The 19,940-nt window shown below is 38.1% G+C and overlaps 1 protein-coding gene across 1 annotated transcript in view; it reads left to right on the top strand.

Moving 5' to 3' along the window:
* Window positions 1-284: 284 nt before the first annotated feature.
* The window catches only part of itga11a (integrin, alpha 11a), a 56,639-nt gene continuing 36,983 nt past the window's right edge, over window positions 285-19,940 (top strand). The window contains exons 1-3 of the mRNA XM_026937780.3: window positions 285-422; window positions 7,832-7,943; window positions 19,721-19,833. Of these exons, the coding sequence (XP_026793581.3) occupies window positions 374-422; window positions 7,832-7,943; window positions 19,721-19,833 (274 nt within the window). The 5' untranslated portion in view covers window positions 285-373. The remainder of the gene's footprint in view (window positions 423-7,831; window positions 7,944-19,720; window positions 19,834-19,940) is intronic.

Raw genomic sequence — 19,940 nt, 5'->3', positions numbered from 1 at the left:
AAAATACTAATATACAATGCTATCAGATTTTAGTGGCTACATAATTGATGCCACTTTTTAGAAAACAAAAAAAAATGCAATAACTTTTTTTGAGGCAACTAATAGAATGATGAAGAGGCAGTGAGAGTGAGAAGAGAGTAAGAGCATGAGTGAAAGAGAAAAAAAGAGTGAGAGTTCAGGACTATCTGCCTGCTGGCTGAATGTGCACCTCCTTTTCGTTTGGCCACAGTCTCCTCCTCTTTCCCCCAGATATAGTGAAGGTTTTCAGCAGCAGTGGAGTCAATCAGGCCTGGAGCTTTAAGGAGAACACAGTGACAGACCTTCTGCCCTTATACACACACTCTCACACACATACATACACATACTCACAACCATGGAGTACTACTGCACTCTGCTGATTTGGACCCTGTGCCTATGGCCAGGTGAGTGTGTGTGTGCATGTGTGTATGTGTGTTTGTGTGTGTGTGTGTGTGTGTGTGTGTATTTGCACAGTGATATAGCTCCTGTTGCTTTGACTATGCATCTTTAGAGATGTCCCTTTGATGGATTCTTTAAAGAGAAACAGAGCTGTTTGCTTTCTATTGCTTGGCAACTACGGCAATGATTATTTTGGATTTTTTTAGAAGTCGGAACTTTCTCAGACCAGAGTTAATACCAAAGTCATGTGTGTGACCAATATAAATGTTCTCTCGCCAGAAACGTTCTGCTTTGACAGATGCTGAGCTTGCACATTCAAATTCTCAGGATCCCTTTTTTTTTTTTGCCATTCTCAAGCAGTGCTTTGAAATGAAAGGTGATATTACCTGACATCCAGCAAAAAGCATTAATACATGCCAGAATGTGGAAAAAGCTGGTCTCCTGCGACAGCCTGGCTCAATTAGCAGTGAAATTACAATCACAGCAGCTTATAGAGAGAGCTCGAGAGTCTGGCAGCTGAGTGCTATCCTGAGGCGGTTAGTGCACACAGGCGTATTTAAATGGACTCTTCTGTCATGTGAAGTGGAGTCCTGCTGGCGCTTATAAAAGATAAGACATGGAACTAGACATAATTAGGACCACAGGTTATATAATATAACCTGTTTCATTTGGATGTTAGCTCATTGTGGTTAGTTTAATTAATGAGATTATGTTTTCTCACAGTTAGTTTTGACATATTCAGAAAGGAATTATATTTATTTCATAAAACATAATTGGTATTATTTGGAGCAATTGCTTTTTTTTGACATCCTTATCTTTTTGACATTGCTGGGAAAATGTTATATTATGACTTCTTGGTGCTGTTCTAAATCAAATTTGTGCTGAAACATTAGTTTAGCTGGTGTGTAAATATTTGTGTTGCTGGAGAAATTGGGTTGCTGGCTGGAAATCCTGGCTTCTTGTCTAGTAGGAACTAATTTATCTACTGGTGAAACAGACAAAAGAGCTGGAAAGACACAGACCAAAAGTCACGTATAATGTCTCAGACAGCTTCTGAAGGTGGATGATGTGTAATGTGATGGAAATAGTGCAAGTCTGAGGACATTTAATGTGCATGAGTAAAAGAGAGAGAAAGAGAGAGATGTGTGTGGGAAAGCCTGCTCTATGTTTGGTTTCCTTCAGCTGCTTGTCATCCAGATGGAGGTCTAGACTGCTTACTGGCCAAGCAAGGTTTATGCAGTACTTGAGTCTCATCAGGTCCTGCCTTTTAATATTAAATAAGATGAAAATGTGTATAGACAACATGGTGTCACACTTACAGATTTGTAGCAATTCGCATGAACTAATGTGTATGAAAGCTTACCATAATTAAAAAAAAAGAAAAAAAAATGCAGTCTAGAACATTAAGTGGTTATTTAGTTTGTCCCTTTGGGGAAGGGGAGAGCTCCAAATACAATCCCCTTTATGAACCCAAGAACATTTAGCTATCCAAAAAATACACTCAAGCAGCCCTTTTTTTCTGTGAGTGTATGGTTAGCACTCTTTCTACTCACATTTTCTACACTACATCTGTACATTTCTCCACAAGTCATAAGCTGACTTTTTAGCTTTAGAAAGACTCGATCTAAATCTAAATGTTTACAGATGTGACAAGAAGAATGAGACAAGAATCTGTCAGTACAACACTTTGTCTTTATCAAAGTGGTTTGTATTGTGACAAGCTAGAAATTAACATTCAGCTAGTTTGTGTCATCAGACTTACGTATCATCATGCTAGCTAACATTTGAAAATATTAAACTGTTGTTAGTCAGCCTTAGCTAATGTTTGTGCCCATTCTTTGGTTTCTTGTTGAAAGGGGTGTTAATTTATCATCAGTAAGTAAAATCAGTGCAAGGTTTGAGGCAGAGGTTTTATTCTTTTGTGAATTTTTGTTGTAGATTTACTTTGATACTTTAAGTTATTTGCACTTTTACTTGTTTGACTTGAGTGAAGAATTTGAAGATGTACTTCACCTTTCTGAGAGTATTTACCACCTCTGTGTATAGGTATAGTTTTCCTTTTGGGACATGCATTGTCCAGTTTTCCTTTCTGTACATACATGTTTCCAGTTTTCCTTTCAGGCTGTTTATATACATATTCGGATTGCAAGCACTATTTTACTATGGATATCACCCAATGGAGCAGTTTGTGTACCTTCACTCATGAGTAATTGTGGTTATTTTGTGTGGCTCAGAAGACCTAGAGCATTCTGGACAGCACCCAACTCTTCCTTCCAGCCCATTTTCTTTGTAAGAGCTCACACTTTGTTTCATGCCACTGACCCTGTCCCCTGCAAAGCGTCTCTCCATCAGCACTGTGATGAGATTTCCAGACTCCAGAACACACAGCAGGAAAGCTGGCATGGATCGATAGATGTTTGGTTTTGCCATTCTCTTTGTGTTAAATCTTCCAAGAAAAATCGCATACATAGTAGTGGACACTATGTAGAGTGGAGTGCAAGAATATTTCAGCGGTCGGAAGGATGAATTTCAGGCATGTGAAATTTATTAGAAGCAAATCTGCTGGCTCATAATCCTGGCCGATGGGCAGCATCGGGCCTCATTAGCAACAGAGCAGCTCCACATGTAAATGTTTGTGAAGGAAGAGAGGGATGAGTGAGAGACAAGCAGATGTGTGGAGGGGTTCTGTCCATCACAGATGGTGATCACATACAGCTGGGAGCTTTGTTTTTACCTTAAATGTGTTTATGGTGGAGAGCTGTTCTGAGTTTTCATCTAAGAGTTTTGGTGTAAGTCAGATCAAGTCTCTTATGGTTTTATTTTTGAGATGATCCAAGACTTTGGGTCATCTGTTTCAGATTTGAGTACCACCACGTCTTGAGTTGATTGAGTTTTAAAGTTGTGGCTCATGTCCCAGGGGAATGCAATGTCAGTATTGTTGATTCAATTGTTCCAGTTATAGTTTTCTTGACTTGAGGGTTCTCTGTTGACCCGGTGGACTTTTGGTCTCTTAGAGATGGGGGATTCCACAAAGCATCTCAAGTAAGGAAACTAATGTAGGATCAGATTCGTCATTGTTAATTGGGATCCTTGGTAATTATATGAGGTCAGGGAATAGTCAGTGGTTTCTCCTCTTGATTCTTGAATCTGTCTCTGGTTGGGACCCTCACTGCTGTTGATCTGCGGGTGGTTGTGTGTCAGCGTGGCTGTGGTGAAGCTCCTGCAGCTTGCTTGTGGGCCAAAGGCAATGCAGTCTTGTTCTGGACACGCAGGGCCAGTAGCCACGGTGCTGAGGTTTATTTAACTGGGCAGAAGTATCTGTACACAAAAAAAACAAGGCAAATACTAGTTCGTGAGTGTCTGATATTAGTGGGAGTATTAAATTGCTCTGCCACGTTAGAGTTTAAAATAAAAAAACTGCAGCTTCTCCATGCTCTTCTGTTTTTCCCTCTGGTTCCTTTTGATGCAAGAGTGAAATTGAAAAAAAAAAATTTTTGATGGTAATCTGAATAGTTTGTGTGATCACTCTTAAAGTCTCGCCAGTGAGTCACTAAAGTTTTTGTGAATGATTAAGAAATCATGCAAAAATGATGAAACTTGGAATAACAATTTGAATCAATCAGTGAGCAAAATACTGCATTCAGTATCATCATATGCTTATTAGACTTTTCCTTTCTTGCATCTCTTCTTATTTAATGAACTCATGGATTTTTCACACACATGTGAGCTATAAACTGTTTCTGGTTTTTATAGCTGTGCAAGCCATCTTCTGAAGAATAATCCAGGGGAAAAAAAAACATCAAAGGCAGGACTTGAACAATGTAGAGAATGTGTCAATATTTAAACGGGTGCCATGCTGAAAGAAATAATTGGTCTGATCTTTTCAAGTATGGGGGTAAGATTGTCTAACCTGGCTGACTGTCATAACAGTTGCTTAGGCTCCTTATAGAGATATGGATGAGGTGGGCAGGGTGGGTCATCTGTTGCTTGCATCTGCACATGTATCATGTTCCTGACTGGTTCATGTCACCATTCTATCACATGTTATTGTCATTAAATATTATAACAATTTGAATATTTTCTTATGCTATGCAACTGTCTGAATTAAGTCCAGTCAATGTGATGTCATAGATTTTGTAGAAGTGTTAGTGTCTCCCATGATCCTTAATGGGTCTTTGGATACTTAAGGTTTACCCATAATGCCTTTTGACTACCCGATGGTAGTGGCGCCTGTGGAAATTAGCCCTTTTTTCATCTCTACCTAAAGAGAGTGCACTTTAGTGCTTTAGTCTGTCCAGTTTTCTCCCCTCGTCATCTGTACACTCTGCTCAGATCCTGATACTGCTGTTAACACTATCATGCTGATCATCTCATAGATTGCTATTTTGAGTCCAACGATTGCTATCCACAGTACTTCTACATTGGATTTCTCATCATCTAACATGAGATTGAACATCACTGAAAACTTTTCAGAGCTAACAGCAAAAGCCCGACCATTATCCCTTATGTTTCAGATGTCCCCTAGTGATGTCAGCTTGGCACACACCCATTAACTTCTCACTGAAATAACGGAAATACCACACCAACCAACAGATTAGCACCAGAATTGCTAAGCGCATGACAAATATTCATAAATATCACAAATATACAAACATTTAATGTGTTTCAGGGTGGACTTTTTGTTTAAATATCCCCATTTTCTATGTCAAGTACACAAGGAGCAGAAATTCATACCTTTCAGTAATGTTATGCATCAGGTTCAGATGTGGTTTTTTTCAGACATGTCAGACTGTTATCAGCTATTATCAGTCTTGGCTAAGAGAGAGTGCAGGCAGAAGGTAAATGCTAGAGGGAGGAAAAGAGAGAAAAATAAGAAGAGAGACAAGTCAGAGAGGAGATCCCGTGAGAATATCCGTGTGTATGTGTGTGTGTGTGTGTGTGTGTGTGTGTGTGTGTGTGTGTGTGAACCAAGGGTCAACTTCATCTTCTCTATGAAAGCCTTCATACCAGCTCACTGTGGGTGATCATGCCATGACACATATTACTGTAGAGAAACACTACTCCACTACTGACTTGCAGAAATATCACGACCCCGCTGACACGGGAATATAAACTACTATCAGTGATTGTTTTTGCAAGAAAAGCCCTTTTTGCTTCTTTGTTTCTCTCCTTTATACTTTTCTAGTTTTTTATCCTTTCAGTGAAATGATTTTGGGTGTTGGTTGCAACAGTATAGAGAATGGTTTATTTTCTCACTTTCTTCTTTCATACATGATGCTTTTATGCACTGGACCAGAACCAAAAAGCAATTAAAGAGAAACCAGCAATATTTAGCATGCCTATAGTCTTTCTGGAAAACAGTGTGCAATAACATCAGCCTTATCACCAAAGTAGCATATCGTTGATGTTACTGCAGCAAACAAGAAAGCAATTCAGAGCGAGGGACGGTGAAAAGTAGGAAGACATAAAAAAGAATAGTTTAAAATGTCAGGCCAAGGCTAAAAAGGCTTAACTTAACTTCTCCTGTCTGCCAAAAGGCCATCACTCCTCTTTTCCATATTTTCTTCAATTACTGACTTCTGTAAGTGGAAAAGTAAATCCCTTACAAGATTCCGACATCACATTTCACACTGTCATCATCAGTAAATGGCTTTAACCCCTTAACGTCTGGCCTTAATTATTTAGGTTTTTTTTTTATCTTAAAGCTTATTGTTTATTGATTAAATACTGTGAATTATTTGGAAACTAGAGAGAAGGGATTTGATTTTCCTTCAGAAAATACTTTTCCTGACAAGAGTTTTATCTGAATTCAGAAGAAGCCTGTTTCTTCAGAGCATACAGAGGTTACAGTACAGATGAGGACACTAAATAGCACCAAGGAGTTTTCTAAATCCTTTTTTTAGAAACAGTTATTTATTTTAAACAAAGATTACACACTCATCGGCCACTTCATTAGGAAAACCTGTACACTTGCTTATGTATTCAATTATCCAATCAGCTGGATCAAGTGGCATAAAATCATGTAGATACAGGTCGAGAGCTTCTGTTCACATCAAATATCAGAATGGGGAAAAATGTGATCTCAGTGATTTTGACCATGGCATAGTTGTTGGTGCCAGATGGGCTGGTTTGAGTATTTCAGAAACTGCTGATCTCCTGGGATTTAGGGAGTCCCTAAAGTTTACACAGAATGGTGCGAAAAACAAAACAACATCCAGTGATTGGCAGTTTTTGTGTTGGCAAAAAAAACATGTTGATGAGAGAGGTCAAAAGAGAATGGCTAGACTGTTTCGAGCTGACAGGAAGGCTATGGTAACTCAAATAATCACTTTATAACTGTGGTGAACAGAAAGGCATCTCAGAATGAACAACATGGGAAACCTTGAGGTACATGGGCTACAAGAGCAGAAGACCACATCAGGTTCCACTCCTGTCAGCAAAGAACAGAACACTGGGTACAAGCTCTTTTATCTTCACTTAACTGACTATGTCATTTCTGTCTCTGGTATTGACTGATGGTTCTACTTTACCCTGATGGGGCAAATCAGTCTCTCTATTGTACAAAGGCATGTTGAATGAGTGGCGGACAGTCAGCTGAAGCTGAAAGAATGCACATACTGGTTCTTTGTAAGCTAGGAAAGAAGGCTGATCTTCACAGGGATGGACAGTGGACCTCCATGAGAGTGTTTGCTGTTTTAGTGTGTCCCAGAGGTCAGATGCTCCTCACACTGGGGGGTGGCTGTGCTTCAGTAGGAAGTCATAGTGAGTGATAACAGATTTCTTACTGAGGTTTGCATACAGGGAGAAAACATTTATGCTTATTTCCAAGCTGATCATCTAAATAGTTTGTTTTTACATGGTTACACAATATTAATTTCCAGGAAAAATGTAAGTATGATGAATAAAATTGTGATGCTTGAGGTGTGATTGCTGGCTTTAGGTATAGATTATTCATACTGTAAATAAACTGTAAATAGTTTAAGCACATTCTACTGAGTATTAGGAACTACAAGGAATGGGATAAAATTATCAGATGGGATAAAGATATCTTTTCAATTCTTGTCATCCTCATCTGTACACACTGCTCAAACAGATAGGCTTCCAGTTTCAGGCTAATATCACCATCAGAACCATCACCCTCTTCATCTAATAGCTCACTATCTAGCTGAGCTGAGTCTCTGCCATAACAAAGCTCAGCTTTTGAAACTCTGATTCCAGCTTTGTTGTCCCTGCTACTTCTGTGTTGGATTTCTCTTTAACACTATTAAACGTCACTTACTTGTTATATGGGCGCTAACAGTTTCGTGTTTCAGTTTCTGCAAAATATTTCAATAATTAGCACCATTGCCAATGAATAGAATAAATAAAAAAGTTTTGGATGGCTTGTGTTTGACCCATTTCTGCTTTCTTGCAGGGCTCCATGACTGTTTCAACATAGACACCAAGAGCCACAGAGTCATCAAGGGCCCAAAGCAGGTGCAGTTCGGTTACACCGTACAGCAACACATCGCTGGTGGACAGAAATGGTAAGAAGTCATTCTTCATTTACTCCCTTTGTCATTTCCTTACTTTGTGCTTCCTTTCTATGTAGCATTTTTGCCAATTTTGCCATTTAGCTATCTGGGTTGAAGTGTGAAATGTAATATCTACAATGAAATATCTACAATGCTGTGCATTATACATATTTGGAAAATGGAAAAATACACGTTTTTCTAGCAGACCTTCTTACTCCAGTGTTTTCTTATAAGTGCATTTAAGGTCGATTGTACACAATTTAAAAATTATTATATAAACAAGAAAACATTATTCTTTCTACCCACCATTGTTACTTGCCAAAATCCCACAGAAAAACTCCTAATATCATGGTTTATGTGGTTAACCTCTAATAAATTTTGCTGTGAGTAGAATGAGCAGAACATTTGTCATCCATCCATATGACATCATCAGTGAGGATACTGGCATCTTTACTGTGTGTGCGCTGACCACAGAAACTGTGTGTGTGTTTGTTGATTATTGGGTTAGATCATTACATCATGGTTACTTGATGGTTACTTACTTTAAATGACTCCGAATCATTTTAAATCATTATGTATGTATCCATTCATCAAATATGTATAGACATTTACTGTAAAATGCAGTGTAAAGACAGTTCCTTGATTGGATTTCACAGCCTAGATCAGCTTCCTTGCTCCATCTAAATCCCAAACATGAGTTTTAGCTTCAATTTGCAAACTATGGTATAACCAAAGCATCTTTAATCAGGCTTCGGACTTTCTCCTCCATCTGGAGTTCTCTGTATCTGGTTGTGGGGGTGGGAGGTTGTGGAAGTTTTCTAACTCTGAAGTAAGTCTTGTCATCCCAATTACCACCCCAACTCTGACCTCAAATCACATCTATGAGAGGTCTGTTATGGTCTATTACTCCTGTAGACTTAATTAACCAATTAACCATATGTGAATTCATGCTGATTAAATCAAAACAAACTGTAAATAGTTTAAGCACATTCTACTGAGTATTAGGAACTACAAGGAATGGGATAAAATTATCAGATGGGATAAAGATATCTTTTCAATTCTTGTCATCCTCATCTGTACACACTGCTCAAACAGATCGGCTTCCAAAGTTTCAGGCTAATATCACCATCAGAACCATCACCCTCTTCATCTAATAGCTCGCTATCTAGCTGAGCTGAGTCTCTGCCATAACAAAGCTCAGCTTTTGAAACTCTGATTCCAGCTTTGTTGTCCCCGCTGCTTCTGTGTTGGATTTCTCTTTAACAATATTAAACGTCACTCACTTGTTATATGGGCGCTAACAGCAAAACCTGACAGTTATACCTTGGGCTTGAGATTGTTGATTTTTTTCTACTATTAAATGCCATCGTAATTGCACTAGCAATGTCTCCCTGTGACATCAGAGCAGCAGACAACCGCTAACCTCTCACAGACATAACAAAATAAAACCGACAAATTAGCACCAGAATCCCTAAGCATGTTTCACATATTTAAATATAAACAATTTTCATGTGTTTGAGGGTGGAGTTTTCCTTGAATTGGCTCTGGAATGATCCCTCTCCAGGCTTTGCTGATTTGTACTGGATTATAGTCATGGAATCATCTAAATAGGGCTAAAGGGAGCTGCTGAAGTGAAATTTGCTCTGATGCAAAATCACTTTTGTTATAATTATGTAATATTGACCAGATCAAGGTATTTAGGAATTAGCAAATTGAATATCAGTACTTCTTTCCATTAAGAGTAAACATACTGCATACAGCAAGCCTGTAACTGGAGAGAGCTATTTTAGTAGACAACAATGATTTGAACTTATTTGCCACCTTGAATAATCACAATGGCATTCCTATTGCTCTCCAGACCATGATGAAAATGCTTCTCCCTAGTTTACATTCTCCACATAGTTTAGTGTAAATGCTTAATGCCAGGCCTGTATTTCTGGAACCAGAAAGTTTGTTATAAATTTAGTTGTGCTGATATTAGTGGATATCAACAAAGCAGCAGCCAAATAGCCCAGCTCTCGCTCTCTCTCTCTCTCTCTCTCTCTCTTCCCATCAGTCAAAACACATCTGGAAATCATTTACTGGCTAAAGGAAATTTTAGTGTTGTGTGTGTGTGTGTGTGTGTGTGTGTGTGTGTATATATATATATATATATATATATATATATATATATATATATATATATACCTGGTATGCCTGGCTTCTGTATGTGTCTCTATCTGTGTGTGTGTGTGTGTGTGTGTGTGTGCGTGCATGTGTATGTGTGTGCATGGGGGCATGTTTTTATATCTTGGTGGTGCTCAAACACTCACTGTTTTGACCCTGTAGGGACACTTGGCTGTTTTTTTACAAAAACTGCAGCTATTATATTAAAACCTAAAAGCTGAAAGGTTGCTTTTATGTCACATAGGCTTTTCAAACATGCATTCATGTGCCCTAATTGCACAAACAGATTTCTAACAATTTATTACTCTACAGCATATACCCATTGCTGTAAATCTGCGAGGCATTGTAGAGAAACCACATCGTCATATGCATTTACTGACTGAGAAAAGCAGGAAACAAGACAAAGAATTTTTTTTATTCACTTTTTTTTTTTTTTTTTTTAACCACACTACAGGATTGTCAAAGGTAGTTATGTAACATAATGCCTGCAGACTCCACAGAGTTAATGGAAGTTTGCGCAGTAGGTTACTTCATGGGGAGCTGGAAATTAATGCAATATTTTTGTGTGTGTGAGCATCAGGAAGCTTGAGTGTTTACACTGGCACAGCTCTGGGCGATAGGGAGTGGGAGGAACAGTAGCTAATTGTCAACATGGTGTAAGGATACTTTTGATCGGTCTGAACAGGGGAAATGCTTTAGGCGCTAAGAGACACCGCTGGCTGTGTGTGAATGTAAGAGAGTGTGTGAGACATGCAGTCCACTCAGGAAATATCTTGATAAGTACTTTTTCAAGTAACATGTCAGATCCTCAAGAAAGAGAACTCCAGGCTTTCTTTTTTTTCCTTCCTTCCTCCTACGCTGTTATATTATACTGGATCCCTTGAAAGCAGCTGTAGAACATATTTAGCAGCTTGAATATGACTCATAATGCCAATATTAGGTAATGCCAAAGTGAGAGTGAGTGGGACTGGCTCCTCTTCCCTAGCCTTCCTACACGAGAAATAAAATAATAATTTATGAGTGTCAGCAGTCACTGGGACTAGAGATTTTGGTCTTCCTTTCTTTCTCTGGACCCCCTGCATTGCTGTTTGCAGAAATTTTCTATGAGCTTCAGAGGCACAGTGAGGGTCTGAGAGGGGGTCTGGCAGCCCTTATTAGTCGATTGTGGTCAGTAAGTCTCAGAAGTACATGGACCAGAGAGGTGTCTCTTTCCATCGTCCCTCATGTCTTGGCAAGACATTGAAACACACCGTACATTTAGAGTCAGTTCTGGTCTTCCCAAACCCCCACAAAATACTACAGTTCTAAGTAAGAGATGTAGACTACACAAGATGAATTTGTGCATCCCGAGCAAGTGGAGACATTTTTAACATTAGAGCCTATTTTTGTGTAATTACAGGCTAACGGCTCTGTAACTCTCATTTTACAAGTACCAAACTCTATGTTCCACAAATGCAGTAAGTGGCTGATTAAAACAAGCAAGCAGGTACATCTTGATAGGCTTATCACTCTCTTAGTGGCAAAGTGGCAAAGTAAAAAGCTAGTAAAAAGTCAAATCATCAACATGTAAATGCAATAAACAGGTATGAAATAGTGAAAGGTCAAACAAAAATCCTACAGCGGCCTTAAACATAGCCATAAATCAGATATAATTTCTACATAGCCAATAAAAGATATTGCACTTTAAACACAGGGCTCTAGCATTGTTTTTGCCTGAAAGGAACTTATGGTGCCAAAGTGGTTTCAACTTTTATGGGCATATAAAATATTGTCAGTGTATGAACAATGTATGAGTTTACTAACCTTTTTTTTTTTTTTTTTGAGGAATCATTTCAGCAAAACCATTAGATTAACTTCAATCAGTGAGATCTATTGCATAGCACAATTTTTCTAGAACTCGATGTTTGATCTGAGAAGATGGCACCAATGCATTAGGTGCCCATCACATTGCAATTTTCTTGTCCAAAATGGTGAAAAAAAGACTTCCTGGTGACGCCTGGCATGGCCATGATTTGACGATTTTTCATATGATATATTAGAAAACATTTTCATGAAGTTCTATTAATAAAAGTGGTGCAAATGGGTTATATTGGATGGGAATGCACAACAGGGTGGTTCTGGAAACCAATGGTTTATGCGAACAGTATGTTACTATGTGATGGAAATTTTAATCATTTCTAATAGAAACTAAGTTGACTCCATTTAACTCTCTGATTTATTATGTTATGCTGGCAGCTGGGTTAGGGTTAGGGTAGCTGGCAGCTAGCTACCCTAAAACAGCAGATTCACTGCTGCATCATAATATTTTAACTAGATATAGACTTTTAGCAATACTGTGCTGACCATTAAATAGACCATATTATTATTACTATTACTATTATTTTACTGTTTATTATTTTATTGTTATATCCATGGTATAACATAAGGCAACCTAGCTAGCAATCTAGCTAGTTAGTAGCTTAAACATGCTAATCAGAACCTCAGGGTCAACAGAATTAAGAGTTAAATGAAGACTGAATGGCCAGAAGTGTCTGTTAAGCAACTATTTAAAAAAAAAAAAAAGATAAGATAAAAAAAGATTCCCTGTTCATTTTGTTAATTTAAAACCTTTAGTGTATCCTGTGTCTTTGCCAGATAGAATTAGACTTATAACTGGGTGGAACTTAAATCAACATCTTCTGGAATGAGGTGAAACATTTGGGGAAATCTGGATCCTAGATCATACATGTCAACTTCACTCCACATTTACTGTCAAGAAATAGTCTTTCCTCACATCCATCTCAAGCCACTCACTTTCACTTCCAGTGAAACCTGACCAATTCCTCTAGTTTCTGTGATGTTTAAAGCACACACTGCTCCACACAGCTAGCTTTGTGCAGTTCTCAGGGTCCAATGCGGATGTTTTAGGGCACCGAATATTTTTCTGGGATGATGAATGTGTTGCTTATTCTAGGAATCCAGTAGTCTGTGGAAGCACTGGGTTGTTTGGGATCTTTGAAGTGGGAAGTGCTCTGCAGGAGGGGGCCGCATGGCTGTACATTTAGTCCATGCACCTTTATTCCTGCTGACATGCAGTGAGTGTCAGGTAATAGCCTTTACATCAAGGCTGCCTTTACTGATTTTATTAATGCATTTGTTAACATGAACAAACCATGTACTTGAGGATTAATACAATATGTTAATGTTACAATAATTAACATTAACAAGGTGACTAACAATTGTATTAATTGATGTTCTTTTTTGAAAATAATAAACCAAAATAAGCAAAATGATAACCACTATTTCATACCATCAGTATGTACAGTTAAGCTCAATTCAGATTCTGGCCCAATTCAGAACTGAGGCTGTATAGCATGTTCTAATATTTACACTTGGAGATGAGAGTTTAATATGCTATCAACATTTAATAACATGCTGCAGTTTAATTGTTGTTCATTTACGTGGCCTTATATGTGTGGTGGTCTGGGAAACCCAACGCATGTCGCTGTGGCTGATACCGCAACTTCTTTCAGTTGTTGTTTGTTTTGGCAGGTGTCTCCCTTCTGTCTCCTCTTCAGGAGGTGAAATGTATGCTCAAGATGTTTCTGTAGACTTCTGAATTAATTCTGCTGCTACCATCATGAGTTATATCATCAATAATGATTAGTAAGCCCATTCCAGAAGCAGCCAGGCAAGCCCAAGCCATGACACTACCTCCACTGTACTTGACTGATGAGCTCATATGTTTTGGATCATGAGCAGATCCTTTCTTTCTCCACACTTTGCGCCTTTCTATCACTTTGGTAAAGGTTAATCTTGGTTCCTGAACCTTTGTGGCTCATCTCTGTATTTCTTTGCGAATTCCAATCTGGCTTTCCGATTCTTACTGGCCATGAGTGGTTTGCATCTTGTGGTATGATCTCTATATTTCTGCTCTCAAAGTCTTCTTCCAATGGTGGATTGTATTGTGATACCTTCACCATATATATATATATATATATATATATATATATATATATATATATATATATATATATATATAAATTATTAATTATAATTAATAAATAAATGATTAATTTTTTTTATATATATTATTTATTTTATTATAAAAATTTTTTGTTAATATTACTTGTGGTTTATTAATGCTGAAATTCATGACATCTTAATGTTAATTAATGCAGTAAATAGTAACAGTTACAGGAAGGATAATGTAAAGCTGTGTGCATGTATGTGCCTTTTCCACCCATTTTTTGTATTGGTCATTTCAATATCATAGAGGCTTGTGCAATCTACTGACTATTTTTAATATCAATTCCTTCATTGGTGCCTCTAATCGCCTAGTATGACTAATGTCATAAACTTTCAATTCACACACAACCAAAAGCCTCCTGCAGTATTTCTGCTGTCGCCATTTACCCAGTCTGTTTAGATAGGAACAGAATCCTAGTTCAGAGAGAAAGAAAGGGAGGGAATTACTCAATAAAGGACCTGTGAGTGAGCAGCAGATCAGGAGTGGAAACACAGCTGATTTTGGTTAGAGCTTAGTAAAGCGGCACTTCAGAATTTTTTTTATTCTGATCTGAACTTCTGATATGCATATATTTCATTTTCCATTCTTCTGCATGGACCATTGAAATGTAATGCCTTTAGTGGTGATATACGTCCCTTGTTGAACAAAGTTTAAATGCCTTCTCGCACACAATTTACGTTTGTCTGAGTCTAGATATGAGTAGAGGCTGAGTGTGCATAGTCAAAGGAACTTAAAATTAGGCTTCTGCTAGGCAAAAACCGTTTAATATATGGGCTTAGTGTGATTAACTAGAAATTCCATTCTAGGTTTGTAGTGCCTTTGAAGCATTTGTGAGTAGATGGCACAAGAAATATGAAAATCCCTCAGGGAATGGGCATTTATTCTGCCACCTCTGTCGCTAGTTTTTTTTTTTCTGACACTGAGGTGATGAGTTTCAGTGTAACCTTCACGCTGGGTTTTGACCTTTGTTTGGGCTTTAAAGAGAGTCTGAAGCAGCAGACTCTATCTTTGGCCTTGAATACACTAAATATAGCTGTTATCCAGCCACAGTCCAAACCATCATCATACGTACTTGAGGGGTGGTTTGGCAGGCCGGACCAATAAATCCAGTTTAAAATGGTCAAGACCAACCAATATCCACAAAGAGTGTTACACAGAAGTGGCTTTGCCCTTGTGAGATTTATCATCTCTATGAGATGAAAGATAATCACACAACAGATGTTACTGGATTTGAAAGACAAGTTAAAAAAGTCTTTATATTATCTACTAAACATCAACGATTACAAGCTATTGACATGTTGAGACACTGTTAATAGACTGGTTCATGACAAGTTATTGTCGGGATATGGCATGTCGATGGATGTTGTAGACTATCCGAATTAAAGTGTTACCTCAAATAGGTATCGCAAGTTGTCAATTTTACATTTCATTCATCAAAATATAATGCATTAGCAATTTATTATAGTGGCCTGTCAAATCACAAATAAGGCATTTTTCCACTGCGCAAAATACCAGAATCTTTGACACATGAACAGTGGAACAGTTGAACTACCAAATATTCTAGTTACAGAGCTTTTAGTACCTGCTCAAGGTTGGAACCAATAGTAACTTATGGTACCTGGGGGGAGGCTAGCAGTGGTGTTTGTTGATGATTAGTTATACATATAGTGTTACACATTGTTGTACAAAATGTCGACCAAAAAAATGGGAAAAAAGTGTGGTTTGTTTTTTCTCCTGTAACCACTCAATCAATATACATTTTGAAATCAGAAATGTCCCCAATTTATTCCCGCAAAACCATACAGGGATTGTTTCATATAAAACATGCATTTAAATCTTCAATTTTCTGCTTTTTCTCATTTTCCATTTCCTTTACTAACAGAAAAATGGGAAATAGGAAAAAAACAAAAAAAACATTCTGTCCCTCATGATTTCAAAATTAGTTGAAATTGGTCAAAATATGGTGCAGATTCTTTTTTAAACTTGTCTGTATAGGTTAATTTTTTTTTCTGTAAATTGATTGCTGTTAATATGAACTGGTTAGCGCAATAAAGGATGACAGTAACAGTGTCATCAGTATTGACAGTAACAGTGATATCATTGTACACTGAAATGATGATGCAGCAACTTTTAATGTTGTCAATATGTGGATTTTAGCTGATGGAAAATAAAGTAGAATTGGTTTCCAATGTTCTGTTGGGGCCAGTTCATGTTTCTGAGCCATAGAAAAATATCTAATAATGTCCTATAATAGTTCTTTTTTTACTCACTCCGAATCAGACCACAATTTGGAGATTGTGGGGTGTTTGCATTGTGGTGTGTGCATGTGCATGTGTGTGTGTGTGTGTGTGTGTGTGTGTGAATACATGAAAGTGTTGAAACAACTTGTCACTCTCAACTCTTTCACTGTTGATACCTGAGAAGTTTGGCTTCATATCCCTTCATGTGCTAATGGGAATAACACTCATGGTGCATTAATCCTTTCTGCCTCATAGCATTTTTCTCCAAACCAGGACATTGTTTTACATATGTTCTATGGGAGAACATGTATTGGCTTCTTGTTACTCATACTGGGAAGGTGCGCTCTTGCCCTCTTGGTAGCAGCAGTGCATGAAGGACACTTGACCCTAATGAGTCACACACTAAATGGTTTAACAGCTCGCCATGCCTCTGGCCTAGAAGCTGCAAAAGAGCCATAAATCAATGCAAAATAGCCGCCTTCTCTCACAGTAACACAGTGTTCAGGTATCTGTATCCTGAGCTGAACTTTCTTGGGTAAAATAAAGTGCCAGAGACAGCAGAAATGTCAGTAATAATCACAATATCCATGGCCATCAAAATATTAGCACCATCTGAATCCACTCAGTTAAGATTGTTACCAGACCCACAATGGCTAATTTAAGAAGTTCAACCTCAGTCTACTTTTTGCAGAAAAGGAGCTATTCTTCAGGGCTTAGGGGCCCAACATGTGACCTCTGTCCTGAAGCCTAGCACCAATGTCTGGATCTGTAATAAACAAGTATCGAGTGTCAGTCCACTGAGCTACTGTCATCTGCGCTACTGAAGAGACAAGTGTACAGCATTAACTCCTACTGTCTTACATATGAAGCCCCTTAACATCATCAAACAGTTCATGTGCGTGACGTGTTCAAACAGGTTTGGAGCCTGCTGAAAGTCCAAACCATTTGTCATCATCATGGATAATGTATATTTAAGTGGCATAGGGCTTTGTGGTGGATAAGAAAATCTTAGCACTAGACCTCAAGTTTTATTAGGTGTATGCCCCAAATACACTGAAACAATTTATATAAGTGAGTAAGAAAGCTTTAAAAGATTAGACCACGTTGAACAGTCAAATAAGTCTTGTTGCCATGTTAAATGGACAAAAGCTGTTCCTTTAATGAAAATCTAACATCTGATGGCAGGAATTTTCCTTGCAAATAAAATACAGGCAAAAGTCATAAAATCTTCAGGCTTTTCCAGAAGAAAGGAACTTGTTGTTTTGTATCTGGCCTACAGAACCATTTCAGCTAATACTACATTAGTGTCTCAGTTGTTTTTCTTTTGGGTTTAGAGACTCTCTAAAGGTGCAAGGTCACTCTTTAGGGTTGTGAAAATACATCACTGAAGGGAACACCATTCCCAGGCCTAACGTTTGGTACTCCCAGTGTTCTTAGTGCTTTATAAAGGTATTTGCTGACATTTATAGGTCCACAGTGACCTAAACGCATCATGTAATGTTGAGCTCAAGAGGATTTTCTTCCTCTTTTGAGACCCTAAAAGATTTGGCATCTGCTATATAAAATGCATAAAGTTTGAGGGCTCCTGGTAGAGCCGCACTCTCTGAAAGCTGAAATGATTCCTCTAGGAGTTTTTTGATCTAACACAAGCCTGCTGTGTGCCTGTCACAAAAGAATAATTGTTGAGTCTTTCTACCACAACGTTTGAATGTGTTTAGGGATAGGTGGACGTCTGCTGATGTGTCTATCTGTCTTTTCGCACTACAGCAGATTCTTATTTGTAACATTTGCAAGCCAGTGTTAATGGGGAATAGTATGTTTATGTGTCGTGTCACTTTGGATCACAGCACACAGCTGTAGAGTCTTACATATCACACACTCTGTCATGCACGTTTTCACAGATAAAGCATAGATAAATCTGCAAAAACATCACTCTGTTAAGCCGCTTGTTGCTGGGATAAATGTTGACATTTTAGTCACGGTATTGGATTGTTTTTTCTCTACAACTCTACCAACATTTACTGAGCAAATAGCAAGCAGTCTACCGATAGCTACATGATATCTTTGGGATCTTTTTGTTGATTTCTAAGACCTGAACTTAAAAAGCAGGAAATACTAGGAAAAATCCACAGCACAATCCAAACCAATATCCAATTTTTAGAGTATAGTCTAAAGTGCAAAAGTTTTTAGGACAAAATTAAGAAGGCAAGTAAGGAATAACATATGACAGGGTATGTTGTGGGCACAATGTGACACAGCATGTAGTGTTACAGCCTCACAGCTCCAGGTCCTTGGTTTGATGCTGAGCTCATGTTACTGGCTCTATGCAGAGTTTGACCTGTTCTCCCTGAGGCTCCATGGGTTTTCCTCAGGGCTCACTGCTTTCCTCCTACCTCCATGCTTGGAGGTGGATTGGCTAAGATCGATTGCCCTTAGATGTGAATGTGGGTGTGGACTGGCATCCCATCCAGGGTGTATTCCCGCTTCCCACCCAATATTCCATGATAGAGTCTGGATCCACAATGACCCAGACCAGGACAAAGCAGTTTAATTAAAAAAAAAAAATTAAACTTTCCCATTCAAAACCAATGTTTTAGGGGTTTTTGTGCTTTGTGCTCAAGGGTATCAAGATCGTCTTACATTATGATAAGATTATGATATAGCATATTACACTGTTTATATCTTTAATGCTCCAAATATCCATATTGGAGTTAAACCCAAAGTGTGTGTGGCCTGAACTTTTTTTTTTTTAAACTAAGGTTTTTTTTTTTAAACCCACCACTATGCCCCCGAAAACACTTGAAAACAAAAGTAGTTAGTTCTATTTACGAAAATATAAACAAACTAGTAGCCTAATTTAAATCACCATGAAACCGATCAGGCAGTTACTAAGGATTAATGAATGAATGCTGTATGTTCCTGTTCATGAACGTGGTCTGCTCTGTCCACAAGTTTCATATCTGGTCGCTTGCACCTGCATGAAAGTAAAAACCTCCCTCTTTTGCGACTTTATTGTTGTGTCCTGCAGGATCTCAGTCCTGATGCACACCTAGTCTCAACCAGATGCCCTGTGAACCTTTCTGGCATACTTTGTTAAAAAAAAAAAAAAAAAAAAAGTAAATAAAACTATTAGAGCACCTCCTGTTTGTATCTGTTCATTCCAAAAAATATATTCATATTTAGTTATTACACATATTAAGTTATTAGGGAAATAGAGTACATTAAAGTACATTCATTAGAGTAAATTCAAACTGGGAAGAGTATTATAGCACAATGGAGACATGTACACCAGTATACCAACCAGTATACCATTACAGCTCTGTTATGAACCACTTGTTATCTTCAAAAAAACAACTCTGTTTACTTTTTTTTAGGCTGCTGGTTGGAGCTCCATTGGAAACAAATGGCCAGCACCAGACAGGTGATGTGTATAAATGTTCGTTAAGCAGAAGAATCCCAGGCCCCAGCTGCACAAAGCTGAATTTAGGTACTCTATCTCCACTACACATTCCAGTGGTTTATGCCTGTACAGTTATTTATGTAAATAAACTTTAAAGGCATCATAACTCTTTACTGTGCCAGTGTTATTACTTC

Source organism: Pangasianodon hypophthalmus, chromosome 25 (assembly GCF_027358585.1).
Source record: "Pangasianodon hypophthalmus isolate fPanHyp1 chromosome 25, fPanHyp1.pri, whole genome shotgun sequence".
Taxonomy (NCBI): domain Eukaryota; kingdom Metazoa; phylum Chordata; class Actinopteri; order Siluriformes; family Pangasiidae; genus Pangasianodon; species Pangasianodon hypophthalmus.
Note: the sequence above shows the minus strand (reverse complement) of the source record. Positions and strands in the feature narration are given on the sequence as shown.